We start from the raw sequence: 19,995 nt of genomic DNA, 5'->3' as shown, positions 1-19,995 counted from the left end.
CTAATAAATAACTGTGCTGTAAAACCTACGGGTGTGACTTGCTGTGCGACTCCTGCACGTTTCTGTGACATGTGATACGTAGGTGAACATGATATTTCGGAGAAGAGGAAGTGAATTCCAAATAATGTACTGTTTACAGAGAGCCAATCTCCCTTGAGGATGCGGGGCCATGGTATGACGGAGGCGAAAGAAGAAGAAGAGAGCGAGACAGCTGTACATTTCCTTCAATAATAGCCATCCAAGCTATAATGGAAGGTGCGTTCCAACTCTCTGTTATTCCATTATATAGGCAACTTGATATTGGAGACGAGGTGATTGATTGATGTGAGACTGCGCGGCTGCTTCATGCTGGTCCTCCCCGTTACTTTTCTGGGGACAATCAGCATTCACGCTCTCGTACCGGTCGCGGTACTGTCGCATACTCCGCAACGCACTCGCTCAACAACAATCAACGCTCGGCAGCAATCACTCAACGCACTCAACAAGGGCTCAACGCACTCAGCAGACACTCAACACAATCAGCAACCATTCAAGCATCCAAGCAGTCAAGCACTCAGCATTGACATCTCATCACTGGAACCCGCCGGGACCGCAGCGCTCTTGTTCCCGCCATCCCGCTGCTGCTGCATCAACATCCACAATCACAAGCCGTGTGTCCAGTCATCCACCTTCCACGAGTCGTCCTCATTCTTTCGCTTCATGGCATCGACGCGGACCTCAACCGCATGCACCGCTCCGCGTCGGAAGGGGGGAATGATGTGGCGCCCCGTGGAAGACGGCGACGACGCGCCTCTGCTGACGCGCACTACCGCGCCTGGCAGCCAGTTCTACCGGCACCGTCCTAGCGTGAGGCCACGTCCATCTTCCCGCTGGGACATTCCATCAACGCCGGTCAGGACTCGTGTAGAGGAAGACCACCTCCTCTACAATGTCATCCTTTATGGACACCCTTTAAAGCCTAGCGTATACGCTACCTGGACTTTTCAGAATGATGTTCTTCCTTCTTGGTTAGCGGTCCTTTTTGGTGATGTCCATACCTGGGTACGTTTAGCGGAACAGTGTATGACTAGCCCTGTAGGCCCAGTGTAGCGGCTGGACTGACAGCACGCCTTCAGGGCATTCAGGTAGCACTGTCAGGTTGTTTAATACTCTCCGCCACATGGGCACGTCCCCATAACTGCATGAGTGCGAAAGCTCGTTCACCTGTTTCCTGTGATGGTTGACGTTATTATTGATTACGTGTTCTTGTTAATCCACTGTGCTGCATGGGGTGCACCGTAAAATTGTTCCATGGGCTTCAAAAAGGTACTGGTTTCAAGTATGTACCTCAAATGTTTCCACCACATTTAATGCACCTTTCTATGTTCTTTTCTGATTCAATGTCATCCCATTTCCGTACGGACGTCTGAGTTATTTCCTTTACCACGTAGGATTTCCAACACGTGCCGTTTCTCTTTCCGAGGGCTTCCAACCACATACAGATGCGTCGCTGGTTCGGCTTACAGAAGCCGATGCATGTGCAGGTTCGCTCTCGGTGCACTCCAGAGAGATTTAACTCGCACTATATTGTTAATCCGCAGCCGAATGGGACAGCGTCATGAGTCAGCCAAGCCTGCATTCTGATCGTATCGAGATGGTGCCTCAGGACATACTCAACCGTAAGTCGTAACTCTGTATCACGTGAGCACATTCGTTGCCACAGACGTAACAAGTTCATAGGAAACCAAGGAAAGGCAAAGTACTGAGCGACTACAGATAAAGCGCCACCTGGCGACCGCACATACATTTTTCACCTGGTCCCTTGAAAATCACACTGCATGGATCACATTGCACCAGTTCCCGTGGTATAGTGGTAAGGATGGCCGTTCTCCACGCCGAGACTGTAAGGTGGTGCGGGGGTTCGAATCCCCGCACCGGCTGTGCCGTCCGGGACTTTTCCGGCAGACTTTCCAGACGAATGTCGCCACAGTTTCCCCTGAAGTCTGCCCAGGACGCACACTAACCCCCTTATCCTCCCTCCTTCCCGTTATCCTCTGTCCACGTCTGTACGGCGCTCATGGCCACAGTTGCTCCGCGGCACTAATACGGAATAAAACAAAGAAGATCATATTGCATGCGTGCACTATAAAAACGCAACTTAACAGGAAAGCTGGTCGTTGAAAACGGGGGCGTACGCCACGTACTATATACGAGGCGTTACAAAAATAAAATTACGTAGGTCCCTTTTCAGGAAACCAGAAGACGTAGACACTCTTGTATTCTTTAAATTTTCTATTTACATCGACCTTATAATTGCACCAACGTAGAGGTCAAAATAGAAGCAGCCCAATGACGACGCATGGGCATCCGGTGTTCCAGAGTTATCACCAAGGCAAGCAGAACATGAAACCACCGCAACATACGCGTATATGGAGCAGCGAGACCTCACTACACCACAATTCGTAGCGGCAGATCATAGCGCTCCTGTTCACAGCCGTCGAGTTGTCGCGAGGTAAGTCCCTCGTAGCTCAGTATGTTTCGTATAGGTTAGTGCAATGGGGCTGGAGTAGTTGCGACTGGATACAACTGCACTGTGCTTGAATCCTCCTGCCACGCAGTTCGTTCGGTGACCAACAACTGGAGCGTTCTACATTTCGTATGGTGGGGACAATCACCATGTTGCTTGTGGTCCTCCTTGTGGTCGTCGCCTGCGTTGTCTTCATTGTGCGACCATCAGGTTGGCTGCGATCTTTTACTTTTAGCCTTTGCGGTGTCATGATAAACTGTAATTTAGCCCCTCTGTACAGAACCGCAGACCCGCCCTGTAGACCGAATAGTAATTTAATAATCCGTATAGTTGACGAGTACAGTTGCATGGTCGCTATGGAGTCTGTATATCTTCTTCGGCAAACTATAGATTATAGTAACGATAACACAACGTGTGGACGTAGACGCCTCGGTGTAGAACAGACTTCTCCTATAGTCCTATGTGTCGATGCATAAGATTGTAGAGACTTCGACCAGTGTCTTCTGCAAGAACTAGGTGGAGCTCGTCCCCATGCTGCCCAAACTCAGTAACAGAGTGCCCGACCCTTTTTTCACTCAAAAGCAGCAACCATGGCTGCCGACACTAACGTTCTACAGCCGTCGATTTTGGAATGCCCCAACTTCAGGCTTAACGATCGCTATTCTCGATACGATCATCGCCCAAAGTCTCGACTAGGCACCAGTCTTGTTCTTTCATTTCACACGCTGGACAAACGTAATAGCATGTGCATTGAAATAGAAGCATCAGGTCATGAAGCACTGATCCTTCTACTCGACAAGAACACTCTGCGTTCGAAATAGCGGCAAGGCTCTCGTCCTTAGATTTCTACTTGCGTTCACTTGCACCGCAACGCAAGACTTTCCACTCTTTCATAGCATGTGCGTTTGGTGAAGACCTACCGGATCAGGTTTTTGTCCGCGACCTTTTACTGGATCATGTTTGCTGTGACACAACCGCGAGTCGGAAGTGAATGTGTCGGCCCCCAACAACACCGAACATCCTCTGAATGAGAGGATAGAGAGGTAGCAAGCGAGCTGGTGGTATAGATCCATAACTTAAAAACCCGAGACTAGGGGACAAAAAACGACAAACACAGACAAGGTCTCAACTGGAGACCTTGTCTGTGTTTGTCGTTTTTTGTCCCCTAGTCTCGGGTTTTTAAGTTATGGATCCTCTGAATGTACGAATCCCTTAGGACGTTGTTCGTGCATCCAGAGGATATTCCGTGTTGTTGGGTGGTAGGTTGCTGTCAACAAGTGACATGATAAGGGTAGAAACGTCGAAACGGGTCATTCCTATACTTCAAAGTGGCCATAACCAGGGAGCTGCCGAACAGTGTAACCAGATATATTAAGCGACTTTATTAACGCAGGCGTCAGCGGAAGGATGGCTGCCGAAAATGACGAGAGAAGCTTGAAGGGTAAGGGTACATCATATAACTTTCATGTTATTCCTTAAAACAGTCTAAGACGGTGTTTAATTTATCGTGTTTCCAATCTTTGTGCGACTGCACGCACCTGCGTGCACTACCACCGCGCATGCGCAACGGCTGCAGCGCCGTCTTGTATAGCATACGCAAATCGGTAGCATACAATCTAAAAAAATCTATTTGAAGAACACCAGCGAGTCACCCTATGGAACCTTGTAGAGGTGGTGACTGCAACGTATATCTCACTCTGTGAGCACAAACAACCTCATTGAAATTCATTTGTAGATGGATTTTTTGAGGACCAAGCCAAACATTTCAACAGCCCCATCCAACATGAAACGGACTGGCGCATCCCACGAGACAGACCACGTCGACGAACCCGCGCTACCGCGCCGTCCACTGCCCATCCGACACGGCGTACGTATCATTACTGCAAATCACCGAACGGTAGCAGGCGACATTGGATGAGCCTCAAAGATATGCTGCTATGAATCGCAGACGCAGCCACGAAGAGCAAAGAAGCTGTGGTGGCTGCTCGTCCGGAGACAAGAAGGCAGCTAGCCTGCGTCTTCACATTTGGAGAAGCTACGGTAGAGAACTACCCGGATGATGGCGTCTGCGACTATTCCATATACGTTCAGCTGTTCTATAGAAGGGGTGGAATCCAACGTATGCATGGTAACCTGCTGGTTGTTACATAACGAACAAACGCAGAAACTTTTGCGGCTATAGTATTGGTCTGGGGCTCTTCCAGTCTCGTGACATTGTGGCATAATAGGATAAAACAGCCTCGTCTGAATAGGATAAGAATGTGCCCCTTCTATATCTCGAAAATCACCCAATGAAATTATCCATCCATGAGCGTACCGAGGTGGGGGGTGCCACCCCCCTGGAACTCCAAGGTCGCTTGTGAAAATAGTGCGTTCTTTAGTCATAGGTCGTAATGATTATTCTCAGACATCATGATGGGAACCTCTGGACACCCACACAGTACGCAACGTCCGTCTTCAGAAAAATATGTGGTAGGGGGGGGTTGCACTCTCCCCCCCCCCCCATGGACGCGTCTTGCCGCGCGTTTCGCTTTGAAAAAATCCTGGGAACGCCCCCATGACTAGTCATCCTGGACTAGTTCAAAAACTACGATTATCCACGCATTCAGTACACTTCCACATATTGTTAACGCTCTATGTCTTGCTCCTTCCACTATTTTCCACGTTTTACTACAGCATTTCCCGCCTCCTCAGTGTTTTTTGACACATTTCCACATTTCTTTTTTTAGGCCCGCACAAGAAGGCGCTGAAAGGTAAGGCATCACCCTCGCTCGAATAGATATTCGAGCAAGAGCTGAGCGTGCAAAAAACTACCGAATGCAGACTCCGGACTGCAGACCTTCTTGAAGAAGTCTAAAGAAGCCAAGAAGACAATCTTCTTAGCGTCTTTTTCTTCGGACATTTTGAAGCAAGTGTCGGAAGTGAGGTCCCGCGAATTTGCCGTCCAGATGTACAGGATGAGCAATTCGTCGAATATTCGGGGATTCGGAATTCTCAACGAGTACCTTTCCGGAGGCTCCTTCTACGACCATCGTCACGAACTGGCGGACTTCCTTGCCGTAAGTTTCGGTTCTGCAGAACCTCCGTAGCCTGGTTGAAGTGCACGTGCTCCTTCTCCCTTAGGCTTTGGGAAATCATCTGCAGGGCATCGCGGGCTCCCTAATCTTCTTCGGCGCGAGGCTTTATCGGCTGCATCAGCTGGTGGACAGTTCCCAGTACATACGTGCTTTAAAAGTCGCATTGCGGTAAGTATATTACGTTAAACATAGGAATATTACATTTCACGAAAGTGTTACCCCAATGAATGTTGGCGTTACTGTACTTGTGCTTTAAAGGGGTTGTGTATCCAGTCCCGAATATTACGCGAAATCATGGTTGAAATGTAGGTTTATGGGTGCCAGACATCTCCGTCGAAACTCCTTCACAGTGCGTTCCCGCGTCACGGAGTTGTGGCACTTTGAATATGAGGAGGTCCATTCACTCTTGGTTGACATGCATCCTCCACGCCCGATCTCGGTATGACGTAGTACCGATTACGCAACGGAAGTGCACAGTTCCCGTCCTCATGACGACGACAAGGACGCGGCGAACGTTGGGACACGGCGAGGCGAATAGTGCTCGGGACGGAAAGCGAAAATGAGCAGAAGCGCTATGTGTCATTATACGGACAAAAAAATCTTTATTTTGTTTCGTACGAAAAATCATCCTTGCTCGAAAACACTGTACGCGAAACAAAAATTCCATCAGTGAACATTGAGCGCCTTCACGAATTTTCGAAAGAATCCGCAAAACTTGGTAGTTTCGGTTTCTCTCAAGAGTAGGTGACGTCACCGGGAGCTCTGGCGTCCGTCTCCTAGCAACAGCGCGCGCACCTTCACAGTCTGCGCATTCCGCCCCACTCCAGCATCCTGTGGAGGCAGCGTTGCCAAATCTCATCCACAGGAATTCGCTAGTGGCGTCCCGAAAAGTCGCTAGAAGTCGCTAAAATTGAAACTGAAGGTCGCTGAAAAAGTCGCTGCCGCTACTGTGCCTTTTTGTTCTCAGCGAATGAGCGCGCTAGACGACCAACAGAGGTCATGACAAAATGAGTCTGAGTGGCAGTCAGCACCTCTTGTCCGTGAGTTGTTTAAATTCGGAACCTTGAACATCTTCTCCCGAACTTTCTCTGCTTTGTCAACGGAGGCACTGAACGTAATGGTGTTTTGTTTATTGTTTGCAAAAGGCTCCGACTCCTTCTCGTGTTCCTCCGACTTACTATACTTCTTTATGACTGACAGCCTCGCATAAATCTCGCACTAGCATATACGCACTGGGTCCTTGTTTCTCGTCCCCTGTGGCCCGGTGTCGATCCGGCCAAAACGTGGAGAGGGAAGTACGCCGCGTGAGAAAGCAGGAGGGTAGTGGAGAGTTGAGAGTGAGGGAAAGTAGGTCACGGAGCGGCAACGGTCTTGGCGGCACGCCAGATACTCCAACGAGTCTGAACTTGCGGGTGTGCAAGGCGCGTATGGGCTGAATTCAAGTAAACAGTGGAGTGTGAACCGAGTATGAGTGCCAGCAAAACTATCGAGAGTCGTATGAGAACCGAACTATCGATACTAAGAAAACTATCGATAGCACTATTGATAGTCGACTATTGATAGACAGTCGATAGTTCTATCGATAGTATACTATCGATAGTCGGCTATCGGAAAACTATCGGGGAGCAGATCAAAACAGAAAAAGAAATTAAATGCCTCACTCCTACAAGTCTTACAATACAACTCACAGCAGCTTTCCCTCCGACGCGAGTTTTGCATCACTAGTGCCGGGCCAAGTAGGGGCCGAAAGAAGACGGATTCTGAGCGAAGGCGACGAGCTACCGAAACCGAGAAACAACGCAAGCAACGTCAGGCAGCGGATGCCGCTGCTCGACGCCGAAAGCGGGCGAAGGAGACGTAGGAAGAGCGAAAGCACCGTTTCAAAATACGCCGCCGGAGTGGAAGAAGGCTTGCGTCGCTGTTGTGGCTCTGTAGTTAGTAACAGTTAGCGATAGTTAGGGATGGATAGTGGTAGTGGGCGGGTCGGCTGAATGCTAACGCATTTCCGACGCATTAATTAAATTGATCATCATTCCAATTTTGCGATACCTTTTCCAAATTCAGTAGCATTCTGAAGACACGAGGTTTATTCCGTAGTGGCACTTGAGCATGAAGAAACAGGCAGTAAACCACTGGCGAATTCTTTTCCGCAGCCGATCTTCTCTATTCATTATGGTCACGCACGTCAGTTCGCACCATCGACCAATCCCGGAGCCCACTGCAGCGTGGACAATAAATGCATTCAATGACAAGGATACCCCTAGCCTGGTGAGTTTGCCCTAACCGTGGTAGTGGCCTCACCCCTTCGTAACCCCGTGTCATTGTTGCTAAACAGGAATTAGCCTTGGCGTTCCTGAAGGTGCTTCATCCTCCAAGAAATGTCACCATTTTTCTAAGCCTAACCTTAGCTGTTGTGCAATACCACGACGCCGACAATGATGAGAATCCCCCGTCGCTTGGTGGTACTTGCAAGGGATCGTCACTTGCTGTCTACAGAGAGGTACCGTTCTGTCGTTATCCTGCATGTGGCTGTGGGCCGACGAGAGAAATTACGGGGGCCAGGTATGACTTCGGATGAGTATACTGTCCGGCCCCCCCTCCTCACGTCTCCTGGTGCTAACATACCGTCGGACCTTGAGTCGGACGAGCCCCTGAAGAGGCTCGGCCCCGGGGCTCCATCCCCGGCTGCCTCCCCCTCTCGCCGGTCCTGGTTATGACCTATTCATAATCCTGTGTCATGGTGTGCGTATCACTATAGTTTATTAACGAACAGAAAGAAGGCGTCAAGCACTGCTTTGAACCATAAGAGCTATGACAATACCCAGTGACCAACAGGGGCAGATCCAGACCCTCGATTTGGGGGGGGGGCAGTTTCGGAGCGCGTAGGGGGGGAGGGGAGAGAGGGAAATTTCATGTGTATACTGACGTTCTCGGGGGCGATCGCCCCCCCCCCTTGGATCTGCCCCTGCTGTCCAAGATGGCGAAGAGTGACATCTCAAGAACTGAGCTGCCATGATACATATACGGTACCCCCAGTTGTTACAAACTGCAGGGTGTGTGCAGAAAAACGTGACCCGCATTTAGGCACATAGCTTGTTGCCTACCTAACTAACGAACCTCCGGTGGCGCACGATGGCGCATTTATGCGTGCGAAATCTGCAGGAAAATCGTGGAAGCCATACTCGCTTAAAAAATAGACAGAGCAACGAAAACTTCGACCTCCGTGCATCAGAATAGGGCAACATAGCGGACGCAGGAGAGTTGTGTTCAAGTACCGCTAGGGGAGCTATCGGCGCAGAAATCGAAACGATGTCCCACATGGATGCTCATCGGTAGTACCCCTAGCGGTGCCTGCACATAACTCTCCTGAGACCGCCATGCACTACCATGCACCGCCCTATTCTAAATGCATGGAAGCCGATGTTTTCGCGCTCTGTTTATTTTTTTACGCTGAGTATGGCTTCCAGGATTTTTTGTAGCTTTCGCACGCATAAATACGCCATCGTACGCCACCGGTAGTTCCTCGGGTAAGTAGACAACGAGTTACATGTAAAAATGCGGGTCATGTTTTTCTGCACACACCCTGTATATCTCAGGCAAGCTGTAGTAGTCGCAGTACTTGCAATGCCCTTTTCTTACAGAGTCGGTAGCAACGCAAGCACCTCACACCTCACGTCACAAGACCCCTCCAACGCGGAACTCACAATAAAAACGCGACTTTGATTGAATTGGGTACCAGGAATCCGAGGCGAGGTGGCGTTCTCGCGTTGAAGGGCCATGGGGCCATGGCCGTATCTGTCATGGCGGCCGTTTTGAAATGTCATCGTTTCCTTATACAAATCCTTTGCTTTCCACCATTTCTTTCTCTCTCTCTCTCTCTCTCTCTCTCTCGGGTGTCTTCTACCCTTTCCCCTTGTGATTTACATGGCTGATTAACAGACGCAATCCAAGGGACCACGATTAAAATACGTCACTCTAACCTACGCCTTCCTGTATGTAGGACTGCGTCGAACCTGACTACATTCTCAACGACTACAATCGAAATGACATGGTCGTCTTTGAAGTCAATACCCAGACGCGAGTGGACCGTTGTTATGAGACTGCGTACTCTATTTCTGACAAGGTAAGCGAGCGTCATCGACGAGGGCTGTATGCGTAGCAGACGACTCCCACACGCCGCAATTTCGCGCTTACGTTAGGATCTTCGCACAATTAGTGCCTGTATACAGAGGACCTGCTTAATGCCCCCTCTCACATGCAGGGCATAATAATACGTAATTGGAGTAGATTTACAATATAGGGTATAGAGAACCAGGAGTCGTCTGCTACGACCAATCACCGCAGACGATTTCAAACACAGGCTTCCTGTGGCTACGAGCGGCTGCCCATGCGGCTGACGACGGCTTGTCTTCATAACTACGGCCTCCGAAAGCACGGTCGCGATTGGCGGCCGCTTAACTGTTACGTCACGCCGTTTAAGCGATCAGGCTTTGTTTCTTTGTGATGTTAGCCAGGTTCATCAACTCGAGGCGTACATGTGGGAAAGGCCTAAGTCCATTGTAAAAGTGCGTATATGCAGGACAGTCACATAAAAACGTGACTTTTATCTTTCTTTACAGATGGGCCGCGTCCAATCTGAAGCAGGATCCCTGAATATTGGATGGGCTTTATTCAACGCCGAATTTGAGGACAACTCGGAAAACGGCTGCGCTCGTGACCCCAGTCCATTCCGTCGTCTCCTCGCTGTACGAATGCGTCTCGATTCCAACGTTTCGAAAACGTCAGGAGCGTAGCTTTCCTGCAACGCCGGTTAATCTGCCATTATTTCGCTTCGCTGCTAATATTTAACGATCCGTTTGGTACTGCGCAAACCGCAACATCTAAAAATAAAACTATATTGCTTCTTCGTTCGTGTCTGGTAATGACAGTTTCAGGTGTAGCATGATGGCGGATATGCTTCTGTTGCTGCGATGGTTCACGTCAAACCACCATCATGATGAAGATCCCACGGGCCGATGCATAGCGCCCCTATGGAGGAACGAGCGAACAAAAAGTTGCATAGGAGTTGCGGATTATGACATGATAGCTATAATGTAGAACAACAACAACAACAACTTTATTTTAAGATGATATTAATGGGTGGTTTCATAATGTAGTAGGTCTTGCGTAAGGCACTAAAACACACGACAAACGACATCGGTGCTCAGTATACAGGGGAGATTCCGCGGAAGGAATGCTAAAGGGCAACGAAAGTCTTCATATTCTGCGAGGAAACAGGACGTAGTGAAACCTACGTCTGTGCGCTATATGTCATGCATATATTTACCATATTATAGACTACAATTAACCGAACAAACGAAATCTCAGAGTAGCACAACAGAGATTACGATGTACAGGGTGTCTCACCTAATTCGTAAAAAAATACTCTGTCCGAAAAAGATGCCGCTGACGGTATACTTATCTTCTGGGAAGTTTTGCCACGACTTGCGTCGGTTTTAATTCGCTTTTTTATTTAGGGAAGTTTAATTTTCAGAATTAAACTCAAATTTTTGCAAAGTGAAGGGAACGTTTTTTTTTTCTCATGCTTCTTTATTTTATTTTTTTTCTGAGATAGACTATATCTGCCATGTACGGAATACCCCAACCCACTCAAAGACCCTCTTCCACTGGTAGCAGCTACAATATATATATTCGAAATAATTCGTCGTTCTGAGATGCACAAAGTGCCTGCCACGCTCATTTTGCAGTGGCTTGAAGCACAGTGTGAGAGGGAGCCCTGGCCCACCCCTTCAGCCTCCCCTCTCGGTGTCACACTAGCCGTTGCCGCTGATAATACGAGTAGCATCCCTGTGCCACCGCGTATCGTTTCTCTTTCTGTTTTTCCTAAGGGCTGGGGCACAACACTTCATGACTGCGAAATGAGGGTGGCCGCCGCATTGCGCGTCTCAGGACCACGACCTACTATAGATGTTAACGACCATGTCATGATCGTCATCCACTATCAGGAGCCCATCCGCACGATCCGCTAGTGGCGCCACTCATCGACTCGCGAGATCTGCATCGTGATTGGACAACGGAAATTTGAATTTTGATTTTGAACGCGCAGAAGCGGACGTACGACTGCCGTAGCAGACGACAGCAACAGGCCTGGAAACGCGTAGAATGATGATCAACTTTAGAAAGAAGCATCTCCCGTGGGACATACGCCACTTGTACAAAAATACTAAGGTATGCTGAAATACAAAGTATTGCAGAAATTGAAAAAGCAATAACCGGGCCGATGAGTAGGGCCACCGCTAGCTTCCAGATGCGGCGCTGGGAAGGGTGCCTCTGACATGGTCGTTATATATAGTCTAGTAGGTCGTGCTCAGGCCGATGGCCGAATCTCGGTGCCGGCTGTGCTGTCTGGGGTTTTTCCTGGGTTTTCCTCAGACGTTTTCAGACATATGTCGGCACAGTTCCCTTAGAAGTCGGCCCAGGACGCACATTCCTCCAGGGCGTCAGTCGTGACGTTGCCCACCTCTGTGGGGCCGACAACGGCGAGCCCTTACACCATCCACCACCCACCCACCACCACCACCACCGACGGTTTTCGATTTTTCTTCCACTAGGATCTCCCGTGAGTATATGTCGCTTGTGTGACTACACGGTGAGGGGTTTGGGGTATCCCCTACATGGGCTGTCGGTTCCAGACAAAAAGCGTTGTCTTCACTTGCAAAATTTCCAGTTTAACTCTGAAAATTAAATTTCCCGCGAAGAAAAAACTAATTGACCGACGCAAGTCGTGGCTAATAGTTCCCAGAAGAAAAACAGCGTTGACCACATCTTTCCCGGACAAGTAGATTTTTTTACAGGAATTAATAACACGTTGAAGCACCCTGTAGTTGCGTTACCCCCGGCAACAGCCTGGTGCGCTCGTGCATGAAGGCAGAAGAAGTTGTATGTCTCGCGATCTTCCACTCGACATTCTGTTTCCTCATCAGTGGCAATTAAGACTACAGTAGAGAGAACCCTGACTGCATCACGGAACCATCAGAACCGAACCAATGCCCGCTCGTCCCAAGTCGCCTACAGTACGCCAGTACGCCTACAAGTGGCTGCTTTCCCTTGGGCTGTATCTGATCGGGACCGGCGTACTGGCCATCCTCATACCTTCCATATTACAAGACAATACGGTACGTGACGCAATAGTCGAGTGTCGCGCAGTGGCGTATCTAGGGTGTGGCAGGTGTGGACAGGTGCCATGGGCGCCAGGTGAACAGGGGCGCCATTATGTGGTCGGGTGTGAATGTGCCAGGTGAGGCACTCAACCTGGCACATTCACAAATGATCTAAAGCAACCGCCATTAGAGAGGTTGTAGTGTGAAACCTAGTGCGGACCACACGAAAACGCATCCCCAAGGACATCATGTTAACCATGTTGCCATGGGCGCAGGTAGCTCTAGATACGCCACTGGTGTCGCGTCGTACTGAGACGTTGCAAAGACACTTCGGTGGAACAGTTTGGTGCCGGCACAGCCCACATAGTCCTGTCTCCTAAATTGTTCTTCCGGCTAACCGAGCGTAACCTAACCTAACCTAACCCAACCTGACCCGGCCCAACTTGATCTGGCCTAACCTGACCTAACCTAATCTAACTTGATCTGACCCGACACAGACTCACAAACGCCTCCTCCACCCCGCTACCGCCGCTGGTATAAGTGTCGTTGTCGTTTAGTTGATTCCCTTTTCTTCAGCCTTCTAACGTTGTCTCTTTGCAGGCTAGCGCTTTTAGGAACTGCGCTATTGCAATGACAATCATGTACATCACTAACGTGATCCCCGTGCAGCTTACCGCCTTTCTGCCTCTCGTATTCCTCTCCTCCGACTCAATCCGAACTGACAGTATTTCGCCGTATTATTTTTCCGTGAGTACACCCGGACGTCATAAATGTGGTCACACGTCGCTGACTAGAACGTTTCCTTTCAGATGTCCCAACTACAAGCACTCGCATCTTTGATCATAGTGGTATCCGTGCAATCCACCAGCCTGTATTCCCGTTGTGCCTACAAGATAATCCAACACGTAGGCACACGTGCACGTTTCCTTCTTTACAGCCTCGTGGGAATGTCCTTCATTGCTGCGTTCTTCCTCGAGTCACTCGCTGCCATGCTCGTCTTGTTCGCGGTATGCGAGAAAATCGTTGCCGTGCTGAAGATGGACGAAATCCAGCGTGTGCAACGTAAGGTTCTCTTTGACACGGCCACTTGCCACATGCCGACGAGATTGCGCAAGAACCTGCAGGATTACGTGCTGTGCGAAGAATGTGCACTGCCCGAAATGGAAATGCCGTGCGACATGGACATAGAAGGCGGGGTGTCCTCTGAGGGGACAGGTGATGTGCCCGGTGAGGCCCCTGCCGCGTTGTCCAGCTTAGCAACAACCCTTCAGCCTGAATCGGTGGACGTTCCGATATTCCTTACTCGCAGTGATTTTCCCGCCGATGGCTTTAGCGAGGGACACGGTGAACAACGGGATGCACATAAAGAACGTCACGTCGAGACTGTCAACGAGATCGAAACTATTTCATCCGGGTTCTTAAAGAGGCGTAAATCCTGCAGCGAATCGCAACCGGAGCAGGCACAGCAGAGGGAAACAGCGCCTCAAGGACCAGTCTCAGAAATGGCATCAGCGAGTAAGTAATCCTGTTAGGACAACAACACCTTATTGTAGTGATGATGATTGTGGTGTTGTGTAATGTGTGGTGATGTGACAGATGTCAACCCCTCCATACTATACTAAGAAAGGGCACACACCCAGTCCGCGTCCCGCAGGTTTCTCCAGTTCCTGAACTATGATCGTGACTGACTTTAGGCATTCAAGACTCAAGAGGACTGATGTGCACAAGCTCTAGAATCCATTTAGAGAACGATATCAGAATAACGAGCAAGAGAACGAAGGACAGTACCATAGAACTATTTGTGAAGTGTAAACTAGACGTATCTGCGAATATTCAAAATTTCTAATGTAGCCTAGTTATTGTTCAGAGTAACATATGCAGCTCTCCTTGCGAATGCAGCGTGTAAGATCACCAATCACGGGACAAAAGCTGTGGTGAGTGACAAACTCGACCAAGCTACAAAAACGAGTCTGCAACGGCCTGCCACGACGTTAGAAACGGAGGAAAAACACTCTGAAGGTAACAGAGCAAAGCAGGAGAAGATCGACGACGCGCCATCCCATGAGGCCCCACTACATGGTGAGTATCGCTACTGATTGGTGAAAAAAAAAAAAAAACATGATTGTCATCAACAGACGTAAAAAAAATTGGCACACAAGCCAGCGCGCGAGGAGTCAGCATACAAGATGATGCCGTGAGCCAGAGACATGACCTGATCACTGAGGCTGCGATGATTCTCCCCACTTCATCCAGCGAGACACTGAAGTCTAGAAGGAAGACCCGTATTTCACTCGACATAAGTCGTTCACCATCGCCGCCGCCGCGAAAGAAACCACCTCCTTCGCAACACTGTACGTTACCAAAAGCACGATACTTGAGGGAGTTGTTCCTAACTGAAACTATGTATTCAGGCCCAGAGTTCCTTGAAACATTCGTGAAAGAAAGCGTGATTTTGCACAGCATCGTGACATGGAAGACCTCGTAAGTCAGGGCCCAAGTAAAGGGCACCTTTGTCGAAGATTCACTTTGTAAACACTTTGCAGGCGGTACGTCGTCATGCAGGGCCATCTGATGTATGGCATCGTGCTCCTCAATGTTGTCGCCTCTATAGTTCTGCCGAGGAGCCCGTCCAACACCTTCTTTTTCGAATACGCAAGCAGGTGAGTGAATGTATTGTCAGACACATCCTATACGAGTCGCGTGCATTTATTCGTTCTTTACCAGGACGTTCAACGTTACCGATATTCACGAGGGCAAGTGGCTAATACTGTCGCTTCCAGCTGCGCTCTCCGCCGTAGCTGTTGCTGTGCCGTGTCTCGAACACCAGCTCTACCCGTTCTTGTAAGTGATCATTAAATATCTGGACTAAAGGTACATGAATAAAGTGTGCAGGACATCCAGATCTCCCACCCTTAGATCCGCGCATGCTTTCAGCAGCGACACGGTACATCCTCTTATCATCTATTGTCCTCTTCAGAGACTGCCCCTTGGAGTCTATACTGAGTTTCCTCCTAGAAACTCCGCATATAGCTAGATTATTCTGCATAGTCGAATACACACTGTGGCTAGAAATGAGGGTTCGGGTTATGCCGGTAGGTCGGGTCGGGGGTCTGTGCATTGAATAACTATTGTTTTGATTGTCTACAAACAGCACGTTGACTCCACGATGAGCTCAACTGGCGTTATACGTAATAATAATGGCGGGGTAAACAGCGGACATTGCACGGATGCGCCCGCCCGTATAGAGACCTCGAAGGCAGGTGGGAGGGTGACTCATTTTTCACCCAAGAGCGGTAACGACATGCTCACGAAGCGGCGAGACCTCTCAAACGGGACGGCAAATCTAATAAAAGCTGGGCTGACATGGGGAATTCGTTATCTTCTGTCGTTACCATTGTGATGACGCGGGACACACAAGGCGGCTGGGGCCTGTGCTCTGAGTAGGTCAGGACAGTGGTCAGTAGGTCGGATTCAAACATGCATTTTCATTTTTTTTTTCGTTTTTCGAGGGGGGAGAGGGAGGGGAGAGGGGAAAACTTAGTGCAAAAAGTGTGCAATGAAAGCTTCCCCTCTCCCCCCGGATCTGCCACTGGATCAGGAGAGCAATATCGTTTGTCTTCAAATTTGATGAAAGATGGAAGTCACTGAAAAGGTTAGCCAGCTGTAGGACTCGAACCCACATCTTCTGGATTGCCGGTCCGGGGCTCTACCAATTGAGCTAAGCTAACACGCCTTCTCCGCGACTTCCAAGGGTGCGTCCCATCTGAAGGGACAAACCAACCACTCTCTCTCACTCATCCTCCTTTCACTCTTACATTTTTCTCACTCGTACACACATTCATACGACGGGATCGACGCGAGCGGCATCAGTTGAACAAGAGACAATTGATGTTCAGAGGCTGGAACACACAGAAGGGACAAATACATACAAAGCCTCAAGGTGCCTAAGAAATTAATGATGAAAGATGGAAGCCACTGAAAGGGTTAGCCAGCTGTAGGACTCGAACCCACATCATCTGGATTACCGGTCCAGGGCTCTACCAGGTAATCCAGAAGATGTGGGTTCGAGTCCTACCTTTTCAGTGACTTCCATCTTTCATCGTTAATTTCTTAGGCACCTTGAGGCTTTATATGTATTTGTCCCTTCTGTGTATTCCAGCCTCAGAACATCAATTGTCTCTTGTACACCTTTGAATTTTCAAACCCAAAAAATAGACCGCTTTCGCTAACAATTGCAGCGACGCGAAACCTGGACCTGACGCAGAGCGAGAGATACGGGAAATAATTGCTGACAACGAGATGATCATGGGACAAATAAGGTAACAACTTCGATAATCATGTCGTATCCCAACGCAAATGTCCTTTTCAGAGTCCCAGAGAAAGCCCCCATCGTCTGCTTCGCAATATGGCTATTGCGCATGAGCAGTGTGTGGCGCATATTAACAGGGTTCGTGGACGTTTAGTGGCGTGCACAGAACCGCAGGTGCTGACTACGAAACTTCCACGCAGGGAATCGGAACCGCATCTGGCCATTGACTACGGTCTTGTTGTCATGCTGTTTCTGTTGCCCGCCAGGCTGAACGAAGCGAACGACCAGACGGTGATTAACATCATAAGCAAACTACCCTGGGGCGCCGTGCTTCTCATCGGAAGTGTCTATGCGTTGAAGTCTGGATGGGAGGTGCGTGAAGCCGTTACCTCTAGGGCCATGCTAGGGCGAGGCGGTCGCGTTTGTCCCGGCAACTCCTGCGATAAAGAACACTGCCCCAACCAGTGATGCTCACTGCCCAATGCTACCAATGCATATAACCGTAAACATGTCTCATGTACATATAGGGTTTATTCACATAACGTCATCTGCAGAAGAACGCTACTGTCTCTAGCAGATTTGCCGCCATAACGTAGGTCCTCAGGTTTTTACTGTAAAGGCCTGCACCCACATCGCATTCACCGCCAGTTTCCATGTTTTCAACGTTAACAGTCCTCAACCTTCGAGGGACCTACATCGTGACGAGTTCGCCGTTTCGATGCTAGTGCCCTCTGGAGGGTTGACGTCAGTGAATGAACTGCATAACTCGCCACCCCGTTGGAAGATCGTCCCCTCCGCCCAGAGGTCAATTTCTGGGGAAATCACTGGCCACAACAAAGAGTAAAAGAGCCCCCCATAATATAGGATGAGCTATGTCGGTTCGACCAACACTCAGTTCTCTAAAACCACAATGCCGCGGTTACCCATGCCCCGCTTGGGGCCGCTGCTTGACGTGGTCGAGTGACGAAATTTGGGCTTGTTAGCGCATGTGTTGTGTTCCTTTCTTATGTCCTCGTCTTTATAGCGCTCAGTAGCAGAATTGCGCATGTGTTGTGTTCCCTTCTTATTTCCTCGTCTTTATAGCGCTCAGCAGCAATATTTGACGTGGTCGCCGTGACCCGATGTTCCACGTATTCAGATTCACTTTTGTTTCAGGAAATCGTAGAGCAGAGTTGGATCAAGCAACTGTTGCGGACCCATCTGAGTGGATCGAACCCGTTGCTGGCGCAGTTTCTTCTCATATGCACCTCCTGTCTATTCACCGAGTTCATCAGCAGCGTTGGGACTGTCTCTGTCTTGCTCCCCATTGTCACTGAACTTGTATGTTCAAAAGCTTTGTTCACGTTTTAGGGTGCAGCATAGATATAGCATACAGCGGATACAAAAAGTTCACGCTTCAAGACTTCGGTAGTACAGCTTGGGAGGAAAGTCTACGGAAAGCGGCACTGGCGTATTTCTTCGTCCGAGCGGCCCCCTGCTGGGTAACAGAAAGCTGTCGAATAAGAAACGGGTGTCTGGCTGTTCTGTGCACCTATCAGTATGTGTCCGCTCCCGTTTGCCGCTAGGGTGTCGCTCCAATGAAGAAATTCGAGGCAGGCACAAAGTGTTGAACCTGCGTCCCCCGATTTCCAGTTAGAGATCCTAACGTTACACTATTGGAGAATATGGGTTCTAGATTATCCTCTTCCTCCTCTTCTTCTAGGCGCGCGATATCCCTTGTCACCCAATGTACCTGGAGGTACCGCTGACGCTAGCGGCATCCACGACTCTGATTCTGCCCACCTCCAGTATAGCCATGGCCCTTCTGTACGACATGGCCGACGTGGGCCCGCCAAGCACGGTAATGGTGACTCATACTATTCTTCGTGCAGTGCTAATTGCGTCATTGCAGGTGTTTCCCGGCCTCGTTGTAAAGGCGACGACTGCTGTGGTCATTGCATTGACGACTAACTTCGCTGGGTGGTACGTCTTCCAGTGGAACGTTGCCTATGAGAACAACTCAACGTCCATCAACGGTACCTTGCCGCTGTCCAGGGCGCCATTGCACCAAAGCTGATCCAAGTTTATTGTGACGTCGAAATGTTTTGACACGAATACCATTTGGGAAACAATTGTTTGAATATATTCTCGAACAACTTTATTTTGAAGATGATGAATGGGGTTATCGACTGGGATTACAGTAAGGCAATTGCATGAGGCTTACCTTACGGTGCGGAAGTTGTCTATTGGAGTCGCCGAGGTAATGCGATGTTAAAAATGCGTTACCTTTTAAACCCTTAAAACCAGCATTAAAACGCTTTGGGAACTCTCCTTCACAACGATAACTCAGGACAGCATCCGCAGCCAAACGAGCCTTTCGGGCTTCCTTCGATTCAGCTTGGCGTCGCAGCCTCACCTGCCTTTCGCCGCCGCTCCTTCGCACAGCTTTCATAACCCATGGCGCGCCGACGCCGCGCCCCCTCCTTCCCTTTCCACTCACCGCGCTTGCGCCGAGGGCCCGAAACTCGCGGGTTCCTTTGCCGGATAAAGTGAGGCGCTTCATGCGTTTCACGTCATCGGATGTCGGTGGCTAGTGCTTACTGATTGGTTCCCATGAGGATGAATTTGTTTTCCGAGTGATTGGCTGTTTTCAAATTTGTTCGCGGGCGCTCGAACAGGCGGCAGCGCGTCGTCTGTGCCGGCTGCAACCGGCGTCCACGGAGCAGTGTCGCCAGGTCGACAATTTCAGTAATTCTACTGGATTTCAGGTCGGTGTACTGAAAAAAGATCAAGAGAGACTTGCTGACACTGATTACATTGTAGTTCGCGTACTAGCGGGAAAATCATGTCGTTCGTGCTGGGAGCACTAAAAAAATCCCAAAGAATTATTTTTGGTGCAGTGAGGTGTCTACGTGTTATGCGGCGAGCAGCTGCCCAAGTAAAACATTGAATACATTACAGCAA

At 49.4% G+C, this 19,995-nt stretch overlaps 2 protein-coding genes across 4 annotated transcripts; both read left to right on the top strand.

Annotated features, from left to right (window-relative positions):
• The first annotated feature begins 148 nt into the window (after nt 1–148).
• LOC135370242 (uncharacterized) lies at nt 149–10,489 on the top strand. Of its 2 annotated transcripts, XM_064603946.1 has the most exons (15): nt 149–255; nt 1,431–1,523; nt 1,581–1,658; nt 2,359–2,491; nt 2,598–2,716; nt 3,900–3,947; nt 4,242–4,373; nt 4,455–4,634; nt 5,236–5,259; nt 5,330–5,565; nt 5,630–5,751; nt 7,737–7,851; nt 7,919–8,083; nt 9,584–9,706; nt 10,203–10,489. In XM_064603946.1, the coding sequence occupies exons 1-15, from the start codon at nt 249–251 to the stop codon at nt 10,374–10,376; spliced, it is 1,749 nt and encodes a 582-aa protein (XP_064460016.1). In that variant the 5' UTR covers nt 149–248; the 3' UTR covers nt 10,377–10,489. The 2 variants fall into 2 exon arrangements, with proteins under 2 accessions (XP_064460016.1, XP_064460017.1); XM_064603947.1 differs by lacking the exon at nt 9,584–9,706.
• A 2,016-nt stretch (nt 10,490–12,505) lies between these two features.
• Nucleotides 12,506–19,188, top strand: LOC135370241 (uncharacterized). Of its 2 annotated transcripts, none has more exons than XM_064603945.1 (14): nt 12,506–12,758; nt 13,413–13,490; nt 13,553–14,258; nt 14,643–14,822; nt 14,879–15,094; nt 15,155–15,224; nt 15,287–15,403; nt 15,468–15,584; nt 16,982–17,062; nt 17,113–17,190; nt 17,253–17,424; nt 18,208–18,372; nt 18,755–18,892; nt 18,944–19,188. In XM_064603945.1, exons 1-14 carry the CDS (start codon nt 12,630–12,632, stop codon nt 19,106–19,108), a joined length of 2,412 nt encoding a protein of 803 aa, XP_064460015.1. In that variant the 5' UTR covers nt 12,506–12,629; the 3' UTR covers nt 19,109–19,188. The 2 variants fall into 2 exon arrangements, with proteins under 2 accessions (XP_064460015.1, XP_064460014.1); XM_064603944.1 differs by having other exon boundaries at nt 13,344–13,490.
• Nucleotides 19,189–19,995: the final 807 nt, after the last annotated feature.

Source organism: Ornithodoros turicata, chromosome 10 (assembly GCF_037126465.1).
Source record: "Ornithodoros turicata isolate Travis chromosome 10, ASM3712646v1, whole genome shotgun sequence".
Lineage (NCBI taxonomy): Eukaryota > Metazoa > Arthropoda > Arachnida > Ixodida > Argasidae > Ornithodoros > Ornithodoros turicata.
This window is presented reverse-complemented; position numbering and strand designations above follow the sequence as displayed.